The sequence below is a fragment of the Achroia grisella genome, unplaced genomic scaffold (genome assembly GCF_030625045.1).
Source record: "Achroia grisella isolate CSIRO2021 unplaced genomic scaffold, CSIRO_AGI_Agris_v1 utg592, whole genome shotgun sequence".
Lineage (NCBI taxonomy): Eukaryota > Metazoa > Arthropoda > Insecta > Lepidoptera > Pyralidae > Achroia > Achroia grisella.
Genome location: NW_026712955.1, coordinates 1737869 through 1756209, shown reverse-complemented (window position 1 = coordinate 1756209; position 18341 = coordinate 1737869). Strand labels below are relative to the sequence as shown.

General features: G+C 34.3%; 1 protein-coding gene across 1 annotated transcript in view; it reads right to left on the bottom strand.

The window, feature by feature from the left end:
• LOC131848804 (uncharacterized) overlaps positions 1-18341 on the bottom strand; it is a 70586-nt gene that overhangs the window by 16464 nt on the left and 35781 nt on the right. The window contains exon 2 of the mRNA XM_059198739.1: positions 1117-1302. Within this exon, the coding sequence (XP_059054722.1) occupies positions 1117-1302 (186 nt within the window). The remainder of the gene's footprint in view (positions 1-1116; positions 1303-18341) is intronic.

Sequence of the window (18341 nt, the reverse complement as noted above, 5' to 3'; positions counted from 1 at the left end):
TAAAACAACCAGAGTGGTACGTAAATATCGAGTTATCGACCAATCACTGCGGTATCTAATTTAGTATATTTATAGTTATAATATGTGCTTATTTGTTGCGTTTGAATAGATCATTAGGTTCCAAAGAAAGTTTCATCGACCCATCATTTGTGGCTACGTCACACGATATAAATAATGTTGTTAATTTTACATGCATTTGTCACTTAATCAATAATAATCTATACATATAAATAAAATTTGAGTGTCTGTTTGTAATATTGAAATAACCGTTTTTTAATACATGCATCTAAATATATATAACTCAAAAGTGACTGACGTAGTAGTGATCTAACAGCCCAAACCACTGGACGGATCGGGCTGAAATTTGGCATGCAGGTAGATGTTCTAACGTAGGCATCCGTTAAGAAAGCGCGCTAATCCGCTTATATAAACTTTCATCCCCTATTTTAATAGGGGATGAAAGTTTATCAATTTTAAACCGATCGGGCTGAGACTTTGCATGCATAAAGCTACATAGTAGTATAACGTAGGCATCTTCTAAGAAAAGATTTTGATAAATTCCACCCCTAAGGGGATAAATTAACGCGGGCAAAACGGGATTTTGACGGGACTTTTTTTGGCAGGTAGCTGATGTAATAAGGAGTAACTTAGGCTACTTTTATTTTATAACTATAAAGTTAAATTCCACGCGGACGAAGTCGCGGAAACATCTAGTATAACATATAACCTCGTTTATTAAAGCTGTCTAGAATCCATAATGATTAACAGCTCGCAAAGCAATAAATAGATAGACAAATTGTATTCTTTGGTATTTCAATCAAGGTAGGGAAATACAATATATATTAATACAAAAAACATCGTTCCACGTTCATAAACGGCTAAAATGTCTTACATGAATAAATGATTTTTGATTTTTGAAAGCTTCTTTTTAGTCATACATATTTGTATGTATGTATCTATATACGTAAATGCATACATAATATAGATCAAAAACACCGATACAAATAATCATATTCATGAATACAAATGTTTGTACCGTGCGAGGAATCGAACCCGCGACCATGAGAAGTAAAGCGTGCTGAACTGTTAGACCACATAGTTCAAAAGCATACTTACAAACACAACAAACGCCGAGCCCCTTGGCACACTCGCCGGAGGCCTTCCCCTGGCGGTCGTGACACTCGTACGCGTTAAGACAGACCCCCGATCGAGCTGTCGTGTGTCCAGTCGGTTGACACTCTCTGCCATCTTCATCACCAGGCGCGGTGAACAACTTTATCACTTTGCCGAAAGGGAATAGACCTGGAATAAAAAAAAATTGCTATAAAATTCGAGTGCTAAATCAACAGGATATTTGCTGAATGTGAACAAATAAAACTTACCCCCAAAAGGGGGTGAAGAAAAGGACTGTTAGTAATAGGAAATAGTAATGTCATTGCTAACAATTTACGACGTTATGTCGACCGCTACGTAGTCCCCCTTGGAAACCACCAAAAGTGGTAAGTTCGTTACGGTGAGCTATCTAACCTAACTCATCCAATCACGGCGGGTGCACTATTCCTTTATCACCCATAAAAAAATCCCCACCCACAAAAATTATACTTTTTTATCGACTAATGCAGAATTATTATCCTACTTCAAGCAGGTGACTTGACTTAATTTTCTTTTATTCATCCTCCACTGGTGCCCTGCCAGCGTATACTAATTGCAAGCAGGTGCACCATTCCATATTCATGCATTCAAAAAACTGGAGTGTTCTAAAGGCATACGCTAGCAAGGCTTCAGTGATAATGAAAATATAAATAATAATATATACTTAGGTATATAGAAAAAAATAGGTCTCCCAAATTAGCCCAAGTAATGCTCCAGTACCGCATTTACGTAATTAACATAAAAAAAACCTCAACCAAGATCATAAACCAACGATATTTCATAATATTGCGTTAGAAGAAAAGAAAAAGGCTCTTTTAAAAATATGAACTTTTCTTGTATAATGAAGATATCTTAACATAATTAACATAGCAGACAAGCCGTAAATAACAAAGAGACCGTATACTTTACTTAATATTGTCAACTCTGGTTTCACCTTCAAATTTTCGCCCTATAATTTGTAATAACACTTTAAATATCAACACTAGTAGTTATGCCATTGAGATATTATTCTTATCTTCCACAAACTAATCATTTATTCCAGTGATTCCCAAAATGGTCTATATCGACACCCACGGGTCTACGACAGCTAAAAGAATTTGTGGATCTTAACATACACTGATAGTACCTACCTATTTAGTTACATTATGCTATCTTATAATATAAAGTCTTATACATGTTTATAAAATTGTAGGATGTAGGCATTTTTTTTTTCGGACTACTCTAATGCTGTTGGCCGCAGCTGGCCTTTACAGTTTCACCGGACGTTAGGGGGCGAGTGCAGATGGCACTCCAAACCCGCGGAAGGACTTATGGAGCGGCTGAAGGCAAACTCCTGCCTGACGGATACGACTTTAGTCTGAGGGCACCACTAGGGTTCGAACCTCGGCTCAGGCCGTCGTAATATTGATCCCCGTTTGAATCGAGGATCCCGTCGATCGGAGGGGCGCCCGGGGGCGCCGAGTAGGCATTCGCTTTATGGTCGCAATATATTTTGAACCTGTAAAACCTGCATATAATGTAACCAATATCATCTTGTTGTTCTTACTTTATGTTTTTAACACTAAACTTTACTATAGTAGAAATTTACAAAAAATCGATACCAGGTACGAATGGGGTGTCTACGTCTGATTTAATCTATCATCACCTATTAGCTACCTTTACACGTACACTTTTACGCGCGAAATAGCTATCACGCAGGAAAGAATGTGCATGTAAATGTAGGCAAAGAGAACGAGAAAAACCGCTAGCACCACCAGTTCGCGCATCCCGCTTTCTTCAATCGTGCGCGCATTAGCGTTTTTTAATAATTAATTATCAATGCAAAATGCAATATCTCAATGGGAAGCAATTAAATATCATAGCAAAATGACGAACTTCTGAAACTATGGAGCAAAAACATAAATGTAGAGTTGTTGATAATTTATAAATCTTAAACATGTCACAGAATGTTAATTTTAAAAAGAAAGTAAAATGACATAACACATTCGCACTATCACGCGCGAAAGAGTGATCACAAAAATAGTAGTCGCAATCACACTATTTCCCGCGCAATTTCGCGCGCGCTTCTGATCGCGCGTTATGGAATGTATCGTATAAAAGCAGGTATTGGCTAAATTCTGCTTGAAATACGCACTAGGGTTCTGAAATAAATAACTGGCCGCTAACAAAACGAACATTTTTAAATAAAAAAGAAGAAAAAAGAGAATGAACGCCCGCCATCTTTTGTTATTGTTAATAAAAATGTCATAAGGATCACATTGTGCTCCGCTTGTCTACATTCAATTATTTATGTTATGGAACCGTTATAGACAAAAAAAGAATAATCATAGTGTCAGCGGTAGGCTAACCTACTGCTACGTATGATTCAAATATACCAAGTAAAATGTGGGCATGTTAAGGGTTGCGTACCAACATACCCTTAACATGTTAACCACAATATCATGAATTTGTCACGATGTGCTAACTAACCTGACCTCATGTTCACTTATCATCCTCCACTGGTGCCCCGCCAGCGTAAACCGTTAGCGCAGGCAGATGCACCATTCCATTATCATATACAAAAAAAATACCACAATATCAACAATACCTCTGACTACCCCGTCTGAGATAACAGTTATGACGATATGTTGTTAGTTTCTATTATTGGTTTACTAATAATACATGCCAAAAGTCGTAAGTTTCAGTGTGGCCAACACCAAAAACTTTATGTCAATTTACGAGTATAATGCGCTGCGTTGCAAAAACAGTTACTAAACTAAATTATTATTAATGAGTACATCAAGTATTGCATTTACTACAAAATAAACTCAGACTCATTTATTCGTGTACATACAATAAATCAAATCTTTGCTCTTTGTTATATAAATATAGATTAGAGGTTTATTAGCTCCGCAAAAAATGGGACGGAAAAAGAAAAGCGTAAAAGAAACTGAGCTAATTTGTAACAACTCAATTATACAGGCAGAGGGGAAAACGCTAAGTTTTCCTAACGAAGACGACTCACTACTTGTAACTAATGAGTGGTGACCTAAAAATAGACAGAGGGAGAGTGTATCTTTATTAAATTTATATTTGTTTTTAAATGTATGGTATACACACACACCTTCCTACGATTACACTTACCTACTTAAATTGTAAAATATCCTAACAAATTCACTTAAAGTACACCTCAATATGGAAGAGGACACTGACTTCCGAAACACAGGTATTATCTAGACCTATCTCAGAAGTTCGGGACTTCATAAATTACTTGTACCTATTAAAAAATATGCGAAATGTGAAATAAATAACATATGATAGCTTCGGTTATTTACTATCCGGAATTAAAATAAAGGGCCTAAACAAGACTATTAGAATCAGAGTTGCCAGATTTTTTTTAGCCTATAAGGGGCAAACGCTTAAATAGGCAAAAAAATACAGGAATATACTTTTTTACCCGGGACAAATTATCAAAAGACAAATTGTCTAGCGTAGATCGATCGATTTAATAATAAAAAACGGAGCACGATTCAAATACGGAACAAAGTCAGTCCCGCCGGGACATTTTAAACTAAGCCTTTTAGGCTTAGTTTAAAATGTCCCATATTTCGTCCCGTACTAAAGTACGGGACGAAATATGGGAAGTCTGGCAAGGCTAGTTAGGATATTCATTATGGTTGGTAAAAATTAGTTAATATCTTGCACACTAGATGGCGTTGTTCTAAAATGTAATTACCGCTATAAAGACATTTTCTGCTTTAACGACTTTCTATAAATTATTTAATTACCCTATCATTACTATTGAACTGCTAGTTTCTATCGAGTTTTCAATAGCAGCATTTTGAACTTACGGTACCCCATTAGGTAATGTTCAGGTAACGACTAGATAGTCGTTCAGTTAAAAAAGCAAAGCGAGATATTTTTTTAAACTGGTCTAATGTTGTTGGCCGCAGATGATCTTTACATCTTCACCAACCGATAGATGCGAGTGCATATGACATTCCAAACCCGCGGAAGGACTGCATCTGACTGGAGCATCTGAAGGTCAGCTCCTGCCTGGCGGATATGACTTGTCTGAGGGGACCGCTAGGACTTCGAACCTCGGCGCAGGCCGTCGTAATTTCTATCCCCGTTGTAATTGGACGGGGGTCTTTGTTTGCAGCTGTCATAGAATAATAATATTGTATGAACTAGGCATAATTTATTTCATTATTATTATTGAGTAATGTCCCGACTTCGCCCGGATCCAATTAACAAAATTCAAATTCAAATTCAAAATATCTTTATTCATGTAGGTCTATTACAGACTCTTATGATATGTCAAATCTACCGTCAGTTCGGAATGATATCGAGATGAGAAGAACCGACAAGAAACTCAGCTCGTATTTAAAAAAGTAAAAGTATCTCGTGTGTCTTTTTAAAAAATATTATTGTTGCATCCAAATTCCAAACGCCTGCAAATAAGGTATACGCAAACGTGAACAGTCCTGTAGTTTAGGAATTTATCACGATAGTTTCCAGGGAGAACCGTGTGGAGGCCAACCTGACATGGCACATTGGTAATAATGGGGTCATGAGCCCACATTACTAACAATCCTCTTCCCCCTATAGCCGTGTAGTTAGGAAGTAAGTACATTATTACTTGGGGTCATAATGTTCATTATTTGGGGCCACTTCTTTCAATCTCTTTTTATCATATTTGTCCAGTGTCCAGCACTGGAACAATGATAAATACGTAATAACTATTTAATCTATACTAACTGTACCATCCTACTACTATAAAAAGAAAGAGTGGATTTAATTATGAGGATATCTAAAACTCAACTCTGAAACCACTGCACCGTTTTAAGATATACTTTTACTGTTACATACATTGTTCCGAAGTGATATAGTTTCTAAACAAAACAAGGATTATAATGATGTCTGTCGGCTAAGTTGGACTGCATCTGAGCAAAGTCAGGGCCTCTAATATCTGTCCAAATGCAACCAAACCTAGTAATAGCAGGTTAAGGTTTCTTAAGGGTCGACAACGCGCATGTGACACCCCTGGTGTTTCAGGCGTTCATAGGCTGCGGTAACCGTTTACCATCAGAAGGGCCGTATGATTGTTTGCCACCTAAAAAAAAAAGCAGCCCTGTTCGCGATCCTCTGTGGACACTAGTTATTTTCAAATGAGTTCGCCATGGTGGCCAGGACCACACTTCATTATTATACTATGATCTTCCATTAGTACTGAAATAGTGTATAACGTTACCGCGGGAAACACCACTCAATAATCTTCAATAAAAGTCCATTCATAGTTTAAGACCGTAGTGATATGGTGGTTTATCACGTTCTAGTCGGAGGTTCAATTTACACAATTGACATGTTTGATTGATTTGATGGTGTCGATCCAGCATACGGTCCGTTTGATCTTTTTACCGCACCTATGGACGCTTGATATATATACTAAATATGTACTTTGAAGATCAGTGTTTTGCTCCTTGAGTGATTCTCCAGACTGAGCTATGACCCATTTTGTATTGTTGTGGCACACACATGCAGGTTTATACAACTTCTATTGAATTAAATATTCTGTAATGAATACTACTTGTAATCATTAAGATCATCTGCTTCTTCCTTATCCCATTTTTTGTGGTCGGTGTAATATGTTTTTGTCATCCATTCATCCCTGTTCGCAGTCATCTCGTTATCTACTTCTTATCTTACCATATCATCTTTCACACAATCCATCCATCTCTTTTTCGGCCTTCCTCTGCCCTTACAACCATCCATATTCATATGTAACACCTTCCTTAAAATATTATCTTCATTGACATTACATGCCCATACCATGATAGATGATTACTCTTCAACCTCTCCGACACCGGCGCCAATTTCATACTTCGTTTAATGTATTCATTCCTTATCTTATCCATTCTTACCATATCATCTTTCACACTTTTTTGTAATATAGTCTATATGTGTGTACTACGATACAAATAAAAATTCTTATCTATCTATCTATTTAGGTTATTTCTTCCTCTGTTTACTTTAATACTAGATTTCGTTGGTTTGTTACAAATTTATTTATCTCAATCTTATTTCAAAACTGAAATTTCATAGCAACCGACGAATATAGTATCTGGTGCTGTGTAAAACGATATTATAAATAAAAAACTGCTCTGCACCCCTCGGGGAAAATGTCGTCAGTTCATCGCCAAGTTATAGAATATAACATAAAATATTGCAAAGTGTCGGTACACCCCCTTGACAGTTTTAAAAGGAAACTCTTCTATTCACTTAATTATAATTCTCATAGGAAAAAATAAAATATTGTATACCTATATAAAATTCTCTTGTCTTAGTTGCCATACTTCTCCGAAAGGATTAATCGATTTTGATGAAATTTTATATGTATACTTGGTAGATTTAAGTTTAGGTTCTATTTTTATACCCCAAGTGATGTATGTGTTTTTTATATTTTTTTTTATAATTCGCCATTATAAAATAACCCTAAATTTTCGCCCCTGTTTTTTAATAGCGGTATTTTATGGTAAAACAAAGATGGTCGGTCAGCTAGTATAATATATAAATGGATATATAGGACCTTCACGGTTGTAATCCTAGATGGGGTAAACAAAGACATTGTCAGTCTATTCACTTAGTATATTTAAACACAATGTGACCAGTGGTGAGTTTATTTTAATAGAACTAATTTTATTTCTATTACTCTACATTGCGCCCATAAAAAAATGTCTTTGACCCGGTCGTAAGCAATCAGAGCGTAACGCTTCGCTATGAACAGTGCTAATGAGACTATGAGAAGATTTTTGGCAATGCAATTTAAAAATGAAAGCTTATTTCTCGGTCTAAGGCATACACACAGATATCCATAGGAATGGATACCTAAAGTGCACATACTTTACGTGGTTCTAAGTTAGGGTGGTATTACTGTATCGAATATATTGAACCTAATATACCGGTGGTAGAAAACATAAAATATACTGTAAAAAGTATTTATTTAGTAATTATTTAAAATATTTAATAATTTTATGTATTAAACATAAAATTAAAAAGTTTTCAATAATTTCGTGTATAAAATCGGATTCAGCTGTTTTATTTGTTTATTATTAATACTTTTTACACTATATTTTTGTAGTATATATAGTCTATGATGTAACGTACTCTGTGCAATTGATAGAGCCTGTATTGTAAAGTGGCGGGAATGGCCAAATTAAATGTGAAACGCAAATTAGCTTTTTATTTAGATTAATATTTAAATACAGTACAATTTTATATTTTACATTACCCGTATATTCGATTCAATAAGTAACCCTAATTCCTACCCCTAAAAGTAATTCGTTTATATAAGTAAACCTAAAGTCCTAAACCTATATACTAACTACTGTTTATGAAAATATATTGTATTTTTTATATTATAAAGGTAAATAATAAAATACTCGAAATCGGAGATTTATTTTAAGGGTTGGCAAGAAGTGAAATAAAAATCAAAATTGTTCAAAAATAGAACTATAGAGCTAAATACAAAATATAGAATACAAACATATTTGTAATTAGTCAGTTACAATACAAATTTACAAGAGAAAACAATGAAAATAAATATTTACAAAACAAAAACGTTATCTTGATATAATTTTACAATGTATTGATAGCTTAGGAATCATGTTTATATTAAATTAATTAAGGTCCCGATATAAAACCCACAAGACATGTCAACAGCAGCATGCAAGCGACACAGCCTCCGGCGATGCGGGTTTGGAGAAAATTTCATAAGTAGGTAGGTTCCATGGAATGTTTCATCACATATTTAAATGTATCAATCTCAAATTTGTTTAACCAACTAAACTAAAGCAAAAGACTGCATTTTTATAATGCATTACATCTTAATACATCATAAATTAATTTACAATCATTTCTTTTTTATTTTATGATGAGTGACGTGATATCATCACGACGTGATGTGACGTGACGTAACACGCACTGTAAGAATGCAGGATGGCAAAAATGGAGAGAACTGTCAGGAGTGCTCTGCGACCCAAGGCATCCTTGGGCCCACATAAAGAGTTTATAAAACTGAAGTTAGACCAGCGATAACATATGGCGCGGAATGCTGGCTACTCAAGAAACGGCACTCGGACATAGGTACTTCATGTCGACGAGATGAGAATGCTCAGGTGGTCTGGTGGAGTCACCCTCTTAGATGAAGTGCCACTCATCACTATATCAGAGGCACATTCAGAATAAGACCTATACTGGATTAACTAGCGGAAGCACGACTTAGATGGTTTGGCCATGTCATGAGCAGACCGAAAGACAGTGGTCCTGACGAGAAAAGTTCTCGACTTCAAGTCAGGACCAATTTACAATTTTTCTCTGTCTGTCTGTCTGTTTGTTGCGGCTAATCTCTGAAATGGCTAGAACGATTTTAACGAGACTTTTATTGGCAGGTAGCTGATGTAATAAGGAGTAACTTAGGCTACCTTTATCTTAGAAACATAAAATTAAATTCCACGCGGACGACGTCCTGTGTACAGCTAGTAATAATAATATTAATAAGATTATATTAGATGCAGATAGTCTCGATCCATCAAGTATCATACAGACAAAGCCGCAGAGTAAACTTAGTCCTATATAAATAGTATATTCAACAAGTTAACCATTATAAGCATGATAGACTATAATAGAGCTAAGTCGAGTAACTCCCAACTTGCATAGTATTGCATTATTCACTTGCATATTCCACGACGGAGTTTGAAACTCATACCTTATGCCAGCCAACTGAAGCTACAAATTATTATGGTAATCTGCAGTTCAGCTCGTATGAATATATGTAACTTGATGTGACTCTCGCTAAATTCATAAATTAGATTTTACATATTCATTTTGAGAGCGGTCAAAGTTCAAGTCAAAAATTTTTATGTGGCACGACAAACTTAGTTTATAATAGAAATAGAAATAATTTTTATTCATATAACCTTCATGCAAGCACTTTTGAATAGTCATTTTTTTATTTTAACACTCATTCGGAACGTAGACTCATCATAGGAAGAAAGACCAAGAAACCTGTGTGGCTCTTTTGAATAGATGTTATTTAAAATAAATAATTACACAATAACAAGTAAGAGGCATGCGATAATCAATATAGAAACCGCCTTTTATTCATAATTAAACTTTTAATAATCGATTATTTTACTCTCCGGTAATGAAAACATCGGCAACAAACCGAAATTAATCCAAGATAAAGCGGTGTGATCGTCTATAGCGTATAATTCAAATGTTAAGAGTTGCGTTCCTCAGAACATTGACAGTAGACAATTCCTCCAGTTTCCAGGACCGCGAGGAGGTCGACCAGTCATTGCTAGCACTAGTCCGCATTACTAACAGTCTTCTCACACCTGTAAGGTACTTGACATAAAGACACAGAATCTTTAACACCTTGAAGACCGTATTGAAAGATCTCACATAGGGACCGGCATTTTTTTATAGTTAATTACATATATTATTTTCTAAATATGTTTTTATTATTATATATATATAATTATATATTATATATTTTTATGACTATTCAAAAGTGTTTAAATTAAGTTTATTTGAATAAATGATTTTCTATTCTATTCTATTCTTCTAATTTGAGGTAAATGTTTATTATGTTAATTTCAATTAAAGTGCCCACGGGTGACCCGTTCCTAATGTGTGAATTTACTTTCGTCACGGAGTGACCCACCGGTGGGCATGCGGTCTTTAACATGTCAAATAAAGACCCTGTGCGTAATAGAAAATCAGATAACGCACATCTGTGGTCAACACAGACCACCCACACAGACAAAAAGTTAATTTCCAAAATTGGTCCGACCGAGAATGGAACCCATGACCTCGTTTACCCAACATGCCTATCATTGCGACATGATGATCGTCGTATTACCGGAAGGCAATGACCGTTTATTAAGGCCAACTTATTTTTATCTGACAAGAAAGTTACGATGTAAGTACGGACAGTAATCAGAGATAGCAATTTACTAAAATTTTGTACGGAACCCAACACTTCATCTATCTACTATTTGACGGGTTCAATGGTCTAGCGGTTTAGCCACCGCTTTACTTCCGATTGTATTCATAAATATGTACGTATATATTATGTATGAATTTATGAAAAATATATCTAAGTGTAATAGCGTTGAACAATTCACACAGTGCCATCTAGTTCCAGGGCGACGCATTGCAAATATTGACCTCAGATACCTTAACTTTTCTCAGCAATTACAAATCATTCGGGGCTGATATTTAGGTATTTCATTTTTCAGATCTTTGACATCATATTGACAGTTCTCGTTACATGATTGATTAACTTTTGTAGCAGAGAAAAAAATCTCAAAGATTGGTCTTATAAAATATATTTTTGATTCGTATAAGAAAACGAGACTGATTTAAGACTCGAATTTTCCAATATACACTATACTAAATACCCACATAAATAGTACCATTCAGATGTATATAATAACCAATAGTTTTTATTTTAAACAAGATAAACTGTTTTTCCGCAAAAAAATCTCTTGCTCCCAAGTTGTTTTGTATGAGAGTTAGAGCAAGTCAGTCAGTCCCCGGCCCCTGCCAACGTCGGATCTGTGCTTAGCGCGGAGAGCTCGCCTGAGAACGCGCGCTATCAAATCGTAAATTATTTCGTCATACACCCGCACCATATTATAGCGTACGCTATAATATGGTGCGGGTGACAGTTACTAATTTGACATTTAACAATTACTGTATTTAAGTTAATACAGTTAGTAATGATTTATTGTACATATTACGAATGTAATACTAAGTAATAATTTGTAAAGTAGTGACAATTAATTGTTAAAAATGATAAAAAAACTTTTAGTATTAATGTAAAGAAATGGTTAAGAAAATATAAACAATTTTTACATTATTTTGATTTCGTAGTTATTTATAAATAAAAATGGGGCACTCCCATTATCTATACATATAAATAAAATTGGAGTGTTTGTTGGTAATATTGAAATAACAGTTTTTTACTACATGCATATAAATATAAATACGTTACATACACCAAAATAACATTTTTTACCAATTTTGTCTGTCTGTCTGTCTGTTTGTTCCGGCTAATCTCTGAAATGGTTGCACTGATTTTGCCGGGACTTTTTTTGGCATCTGGCTAAAATAAATAGTCTTGTACGCCGTTTGGTAGGCTTTTACATTATTTTATTGTAAAACTAATTTTATTTTTTATTTCTTAACTCAAGAAGTTTTGTTTTGCTTAGATGTTTTTTTATTTCGTTAGTTGCTGAAGTAACAGGTACAGGTAAATAATACTTATTTATGCAATTACCTTTCATTAGACGTTAAGAAGAATTTTAAAATGTTGATAACTGTTTATCTAGAACAGGGGTGAGCAACCTTTTTTATCAACGGGCCAATTTAAATTTTAAATATTTTGACGGGTCGCACCTAAAGTAACACTTATTAATAATAATTAACAAAATTATTTGTAATGTAATGTAATTTATTTGTAATAAATATTTACATGATATTGAGACACAAAACCCTCAATAATGTAGGGTATCCGGCCGTTTTACCAATATGTCCCGCCAAACTGGATGGTCTGTCCGGCTATTAGGATTGGTGAAGTGACAACCCTACACCCAAAGAAAAAATCGACTGACTCATTATAACAAAGTAAAATCGTGGAGTCGTCTATGAATTTATACAAAAATTAAATATTGCTGTAACTTAATTCTTTTACTATTTAAAGTAATGTAATCATTTAGTTACCCTTTTTACATTTTTTACGCTATTTTATTTACTTATACGAATAAATGTTATACGTACTAATACTAATAATATATAATATTGAATCCAAAATAAAGTATTTTTTTCTCAATGTTACAAACACTAAATATGTAGTATATTTAGTGTAATCAAAAAATTATTGATTGTCAATAATTTCACAAAAATATTATTTAATTAATCATTGTTGTCTGTCCGACTATATGTTGGAGTATCACATAAAAAATTGTGACATATTTTCAACTTTATTTTCCCCGATAAGTACTTTTTATCTGTAGTAAGTCTAGGTAAGCACTTGTCTTTGTAGCTATGGAAAGCAAAACAAAGTAATAGTGAAATATTTGGCTTCGATTATACTATACAGGCTGTCCCAGAACTCAATTTCAAGCAGTGAGAGAATTGATTGTAACCATCATGAGAAAAATCAGAAAAAAATCTATCCCATGCAGTTTGAAAATTAGGGGCATTAAAGAAAAACTTAGAAATTTGGTCAAACTATAACCATTATTCGGTCATTGTGCTTAATTTTTATTATTTTTGTTCATTTAAACTTTGGAACCATAAAGCCAAATAACATTTCTAGAATCACAGTAAAAAATAATGATACAATTGCCCCAAGTTTTCTAGAATTAAGACTATTTGTTAAACTATATTTTTTCATAAATTGTCGAGTTTTAAAGGCCCTCCTTTAAAAAAATGTACTAAAGTGCCTTGGCAAGTGCCATTAAAAGTTCGGACATTTAATCAGGATTGTAAATGTACAATAGTACACTTGTTGTAGTACACTTGTTAGTTTCATACTAAAAAAAAACGAGAAAAAAACCTCAAGTAACCCGATTTTTGCTAACCCATTTTACTCCGTTCAAATGTTTCTTATTCACACAAGCTTATAGTAGTAGGTTCTTAATTTTACGGCAAAATGATAAGAGAAATGGGTAGTGGACATGTTGTCGTGAGCGAGCGAGACAGATGTGCCACCCAGTGAGACGGAGATGCGTCGTTTAAACGCGCGCGAATGAAACAGATACAGTCGCCATACCAAGCAAATGGCTACGCTACCAGTCTGACACCAGTTAGTACATTTTGCTCATTCTGTTTCACCTTCAGCTCAGCCTACTGCGCGTCTTTCCGTATTCGCTGTTGTTGGCTTCTCTTTTTGGACTTGGATTTTTGTGAATTGAACTTGTTGATTCCATACCGACAACTTTGGGTTGTCTCTTTTGGAATTGGACTTTTGTGTTGGTATCCTTGTTATTTACTTCACAAAAAATTGCGAACAAGCACCTCATTTATGAGGAATGCAGATGCAATGCAATTGCTGCCGCTAGGCTTTATCGTGAAAGATATCCAAATTTAGAGCGCTATCCAGATCACTGCTTATATGTACCGGCCGCACTCACGGAGGGCGGCCATTTCCCGAATCAAATACAGGCTGGAGGTAGAACTCGCTTTCCTTACGAGGAAGAAGTGTTGCAAAAGGTCGCAGATGACCAAAATATTTTCGTTTGTACACAAACGAAAATACTTTTCTTCTTTTTTCTTTTTTTTTTCTTTTTCCCGTTCTTTCTTATTGTAATAGCACAGCACATCGTATTTTACAAATACCCGAAATGCATCCGTTTCACGTACAACGAGTTCAAACTTTTATTCCTCAATATTATCCTTATTTAAATAAACCTAAACTAGGTTAAGATTTTTCTTTATTTTAATTATTTTACTTACTTTTGTTGCCTTTGGTAAAAGTGGCGTCATATCTGTCTCGCTCACTCATGGCAAACATGTCCACTATCCATCTCCCTTATTATTTTGCCGTAAAATTAAGATTCCTTGGTAGGTCCAAGGAAATAAATAAATAAAAAAGTGAAATAATGAAAAGTATTATATAAATTTATTAAAACGTATGTATTAATACGTGACAACTTTTTATCCTTTTCTTTTTATCGTAATAACTTTTTATCTTTTTTACGAAAAACAGCGCGGACGGATGAATATGAAATTTCGCGTACTTATAGTTTATATAGAGAAGGTTTGCAGAATAGTCATTAAATTATGCATAAAAATATAAATAATCATGTTCAAACCTATAATTATTCAATAATTTCATTTGTATGAAGTTAATAGATCTTTTATGATTAGGTTGTAATTGTTTACGTCCTTTTTACATGTAATTAAAACTTAATATTTATTATAATAATTTATAAATTACTGTAAAAGTTTTACTATTTTGTCATAAAGTGTACATCTTTACGTACTTTACTTACATATAATGTTAAATTACTTACGCATTTTTAAAAATATACTCTCTAAAACATAAAGAAATAATGTCCACTACGCGTATCAAATAAATAAAATTAAAGTCACATACATTATTACTAAATTTAGGTTTATTGTATCAAATATATAATATATATAGATTTTTTAATTGATATACCTATCATTCACAGAAACGCAGACTTATTGTCTCTTTTATAAAGTAACTAACCTTCGTATATTTTCACACTTCATTTAACGTAAGTACGTTAATGTAGTATACATTAAAATATCTAGCTGTTTCAAAAAAATGTCGTTGGCAAATAAATAAACGTCGTAATTACCAATTACAATATATATGGAAAACACAAAGATTATATTTTGGTATTTCTTTCAAAGATAGTAATAAAAGCACTAGTTTACGTTAATTATAATCACGGGAATATGTAACTCTACCTCAATATTTCTATTTAATTCTTTACTTTAAGAATCTTTTTAATTAATTCGTATCGTAGTTAGTTCCACTGTATTGTAAATTCTAAAATATCAATGTGCCTTCATAAATATAAATTATATAAACAAACAGGAAGACTCCGTAATAGTTTTGTTCAATTGGGGACCGAAGCTTCGTCTACTTGATTCACGCGTTACATTGCGACACGGACGCGTGTTCGTGATATCGTGGTACGGGGAGAGCGAGCGAGCGCTGGCGGTCGATCGGCGACACGTAAAACTATCGGGGTGCATGAGGTGCGCAGAGCGCGGGGCCCGATTTTGAAGTAATAGTTTATCACGGCGTCGCCGCTTGTATTATGGGTATTGAGCTTGTATTAGACAACTGATAGAAATGTTACTCGTACTCAATAGCTATGCACAACACAAGTTCTGGATAGCTTTTGAGTGAACTTAAACTTAAAAGTATTTTTTTAATACTAAATTAAAATAACATTCACATTAAAATAAATTAACATACATATTATGCATAAAAAACACCTTTTTTTTACTTGGAGAAAATCCCTCATGGAGACCCGCCGGCCCCGGGGGAAGCCCGCGGGTACTGTGAGACTCCTACTCACTAAAACACCTAGACCAATATTAACAATCATACTCATGAATACTAATGTTTGCAATGGTTGGACGGTGGGAGGAATCGAACCCGCGACCATTCGAAGTAAATCGGTGTGCTAAACCACCGAGGTCGTCAATAAATAGGGAATTATGCAAAGGGCACTCTAAACCAGCACAGTCGTTGGACTTGTTAAGAGGTTGAAGATCAACTCCTGTCTAACGGTATAGTTTTAGTCGGAGGTCACCGATATGGGTTCAATCCCCGGCTCAGGCAATCGTAACATAGGAGCTATACACGAAGAAAATATTAACCTAATATTACCAAAATAACCAGACAATTAAATAAATAATAATTATAAAAAAATAAATAACCCTGGACAATTAACACAGCGCTATCTAGTCCCACGGGAAGAACTTGTGTTATGGGTACTAGACAACTGATATAAGTACTTCGTTTTTTTATTAATACACATAATATACATAAGAAAACACCCACACCCATACAAACAGTCATACTCATGAACACAAATGTTTGCACCATGCAAGGAATAGAACCCGGAAGTATATTGATGTGCTAAACCGCTAGACCACCAAGACCGTCGATATTGTAATATATTACGATTAAATTACGATTAAACTGATTTATGTTTTCTTATCGAGCTATTTTACAATCGTGGGTGCAGCTAGTCTGAATTAAAATCCGTTGCGTAGTTAAAAAAATCTAAGCAAATAGACAGCAGAAGCACTTTTATTTAATACTAGCTTTTGCCCGCGACTTCGCGCGGTTTCGCTCACGTCAATTTATATCCTTAGGGGTGGAATTTATCAAAATCCTTTCTTAGAATGCCTACGTCATAGTAGCTTTATGCATGCAAAGTCTCAGCCCGATCGGTTTAAATTTGACAAAGTTTCATACAAATTTTCATCCCTTATTTTATCCCCTTGGGGGTAGAATTAATCAAAATCCTATCTTAGCGGATTCCTACATCATAACATCTACCTGCATGCCAAATTTCAGCCCGATTCGTCCAGTTGTTTGGGCTGTGCGTTGATAGATCACTGTCAGTCTTTGAGTTATATATTACAGTCAACCTTTGAGTTATATATATTTAGACTATGTTATTAGTATTAAACAATATTCTATTTTTAAAACACATTTTAAAACGGGCTAATTCATCTCGCAAATAAGCTGTTATTTATTAAAAAGACTGAATCCTGTCAACGAATTTGCAAACTAGTCATTTATATTTATGAGAATAAAACTCAGTCACTGTTGGAACCCCTTTATTATTTACTTTTGAAGAGACACACCGAAGAGTGGACCTCGTTGATGTACTCATGTTTACATTTAAAGAACATTTACAATTTTTGAATTTTATAACAAAACTAAAACGTATTTCAAAAAGACATTTTTTTTATTTATACACACATATACATATGTACGTACGTATTCATTTTCAATTCAGACCCAGTTTTAATAAGACAAAATTTAATATGAAAGGAATAAAATGTATGGGTTCATTCACAAAAAAGAATTTGAAAATATGAATTGTAAAATTAGTTAATAATTGAATTATATTCGTATAATGACATAAAAATAAAAATTATATTTACTAAACAATAATCTTTACATAGTATACATAAAATTCACTTCCGCTGTCTGTCCGCTTAGATCGTTTAATCTAAGCAACGGATTTTAATGCAGTTTTTTACAGAAGCGGATCGTGAATGTCCTACAAGGCCCTGGGCTAAATCTACTTAGGAGCCTACCTAATTATATTACTCAACTAAAAAAATACACGGACCAAAAGCAAGCGACCAGAATAACCCGTTCCTTTCGATAGATTTAGGGTTGCCGACCCTAGGGTTAGGGTGGGTTGTTATGATAGGTTTTTAACATTCTAGATATTTTTTTATATTCTAAATATCGGTTCAATGGGTCTGGGGGCCCTTGGTATCCGGAGCCCTGGGCTACTAAAGTGCTTTTTGGGTTGCACCAAAAAGCACTTAGGTAGATCCGCCCCTGAGTTTTTAGGAATAGATTAGTGCAAAAGGAAGGTTTATATGTATAATACATTTACACCTAT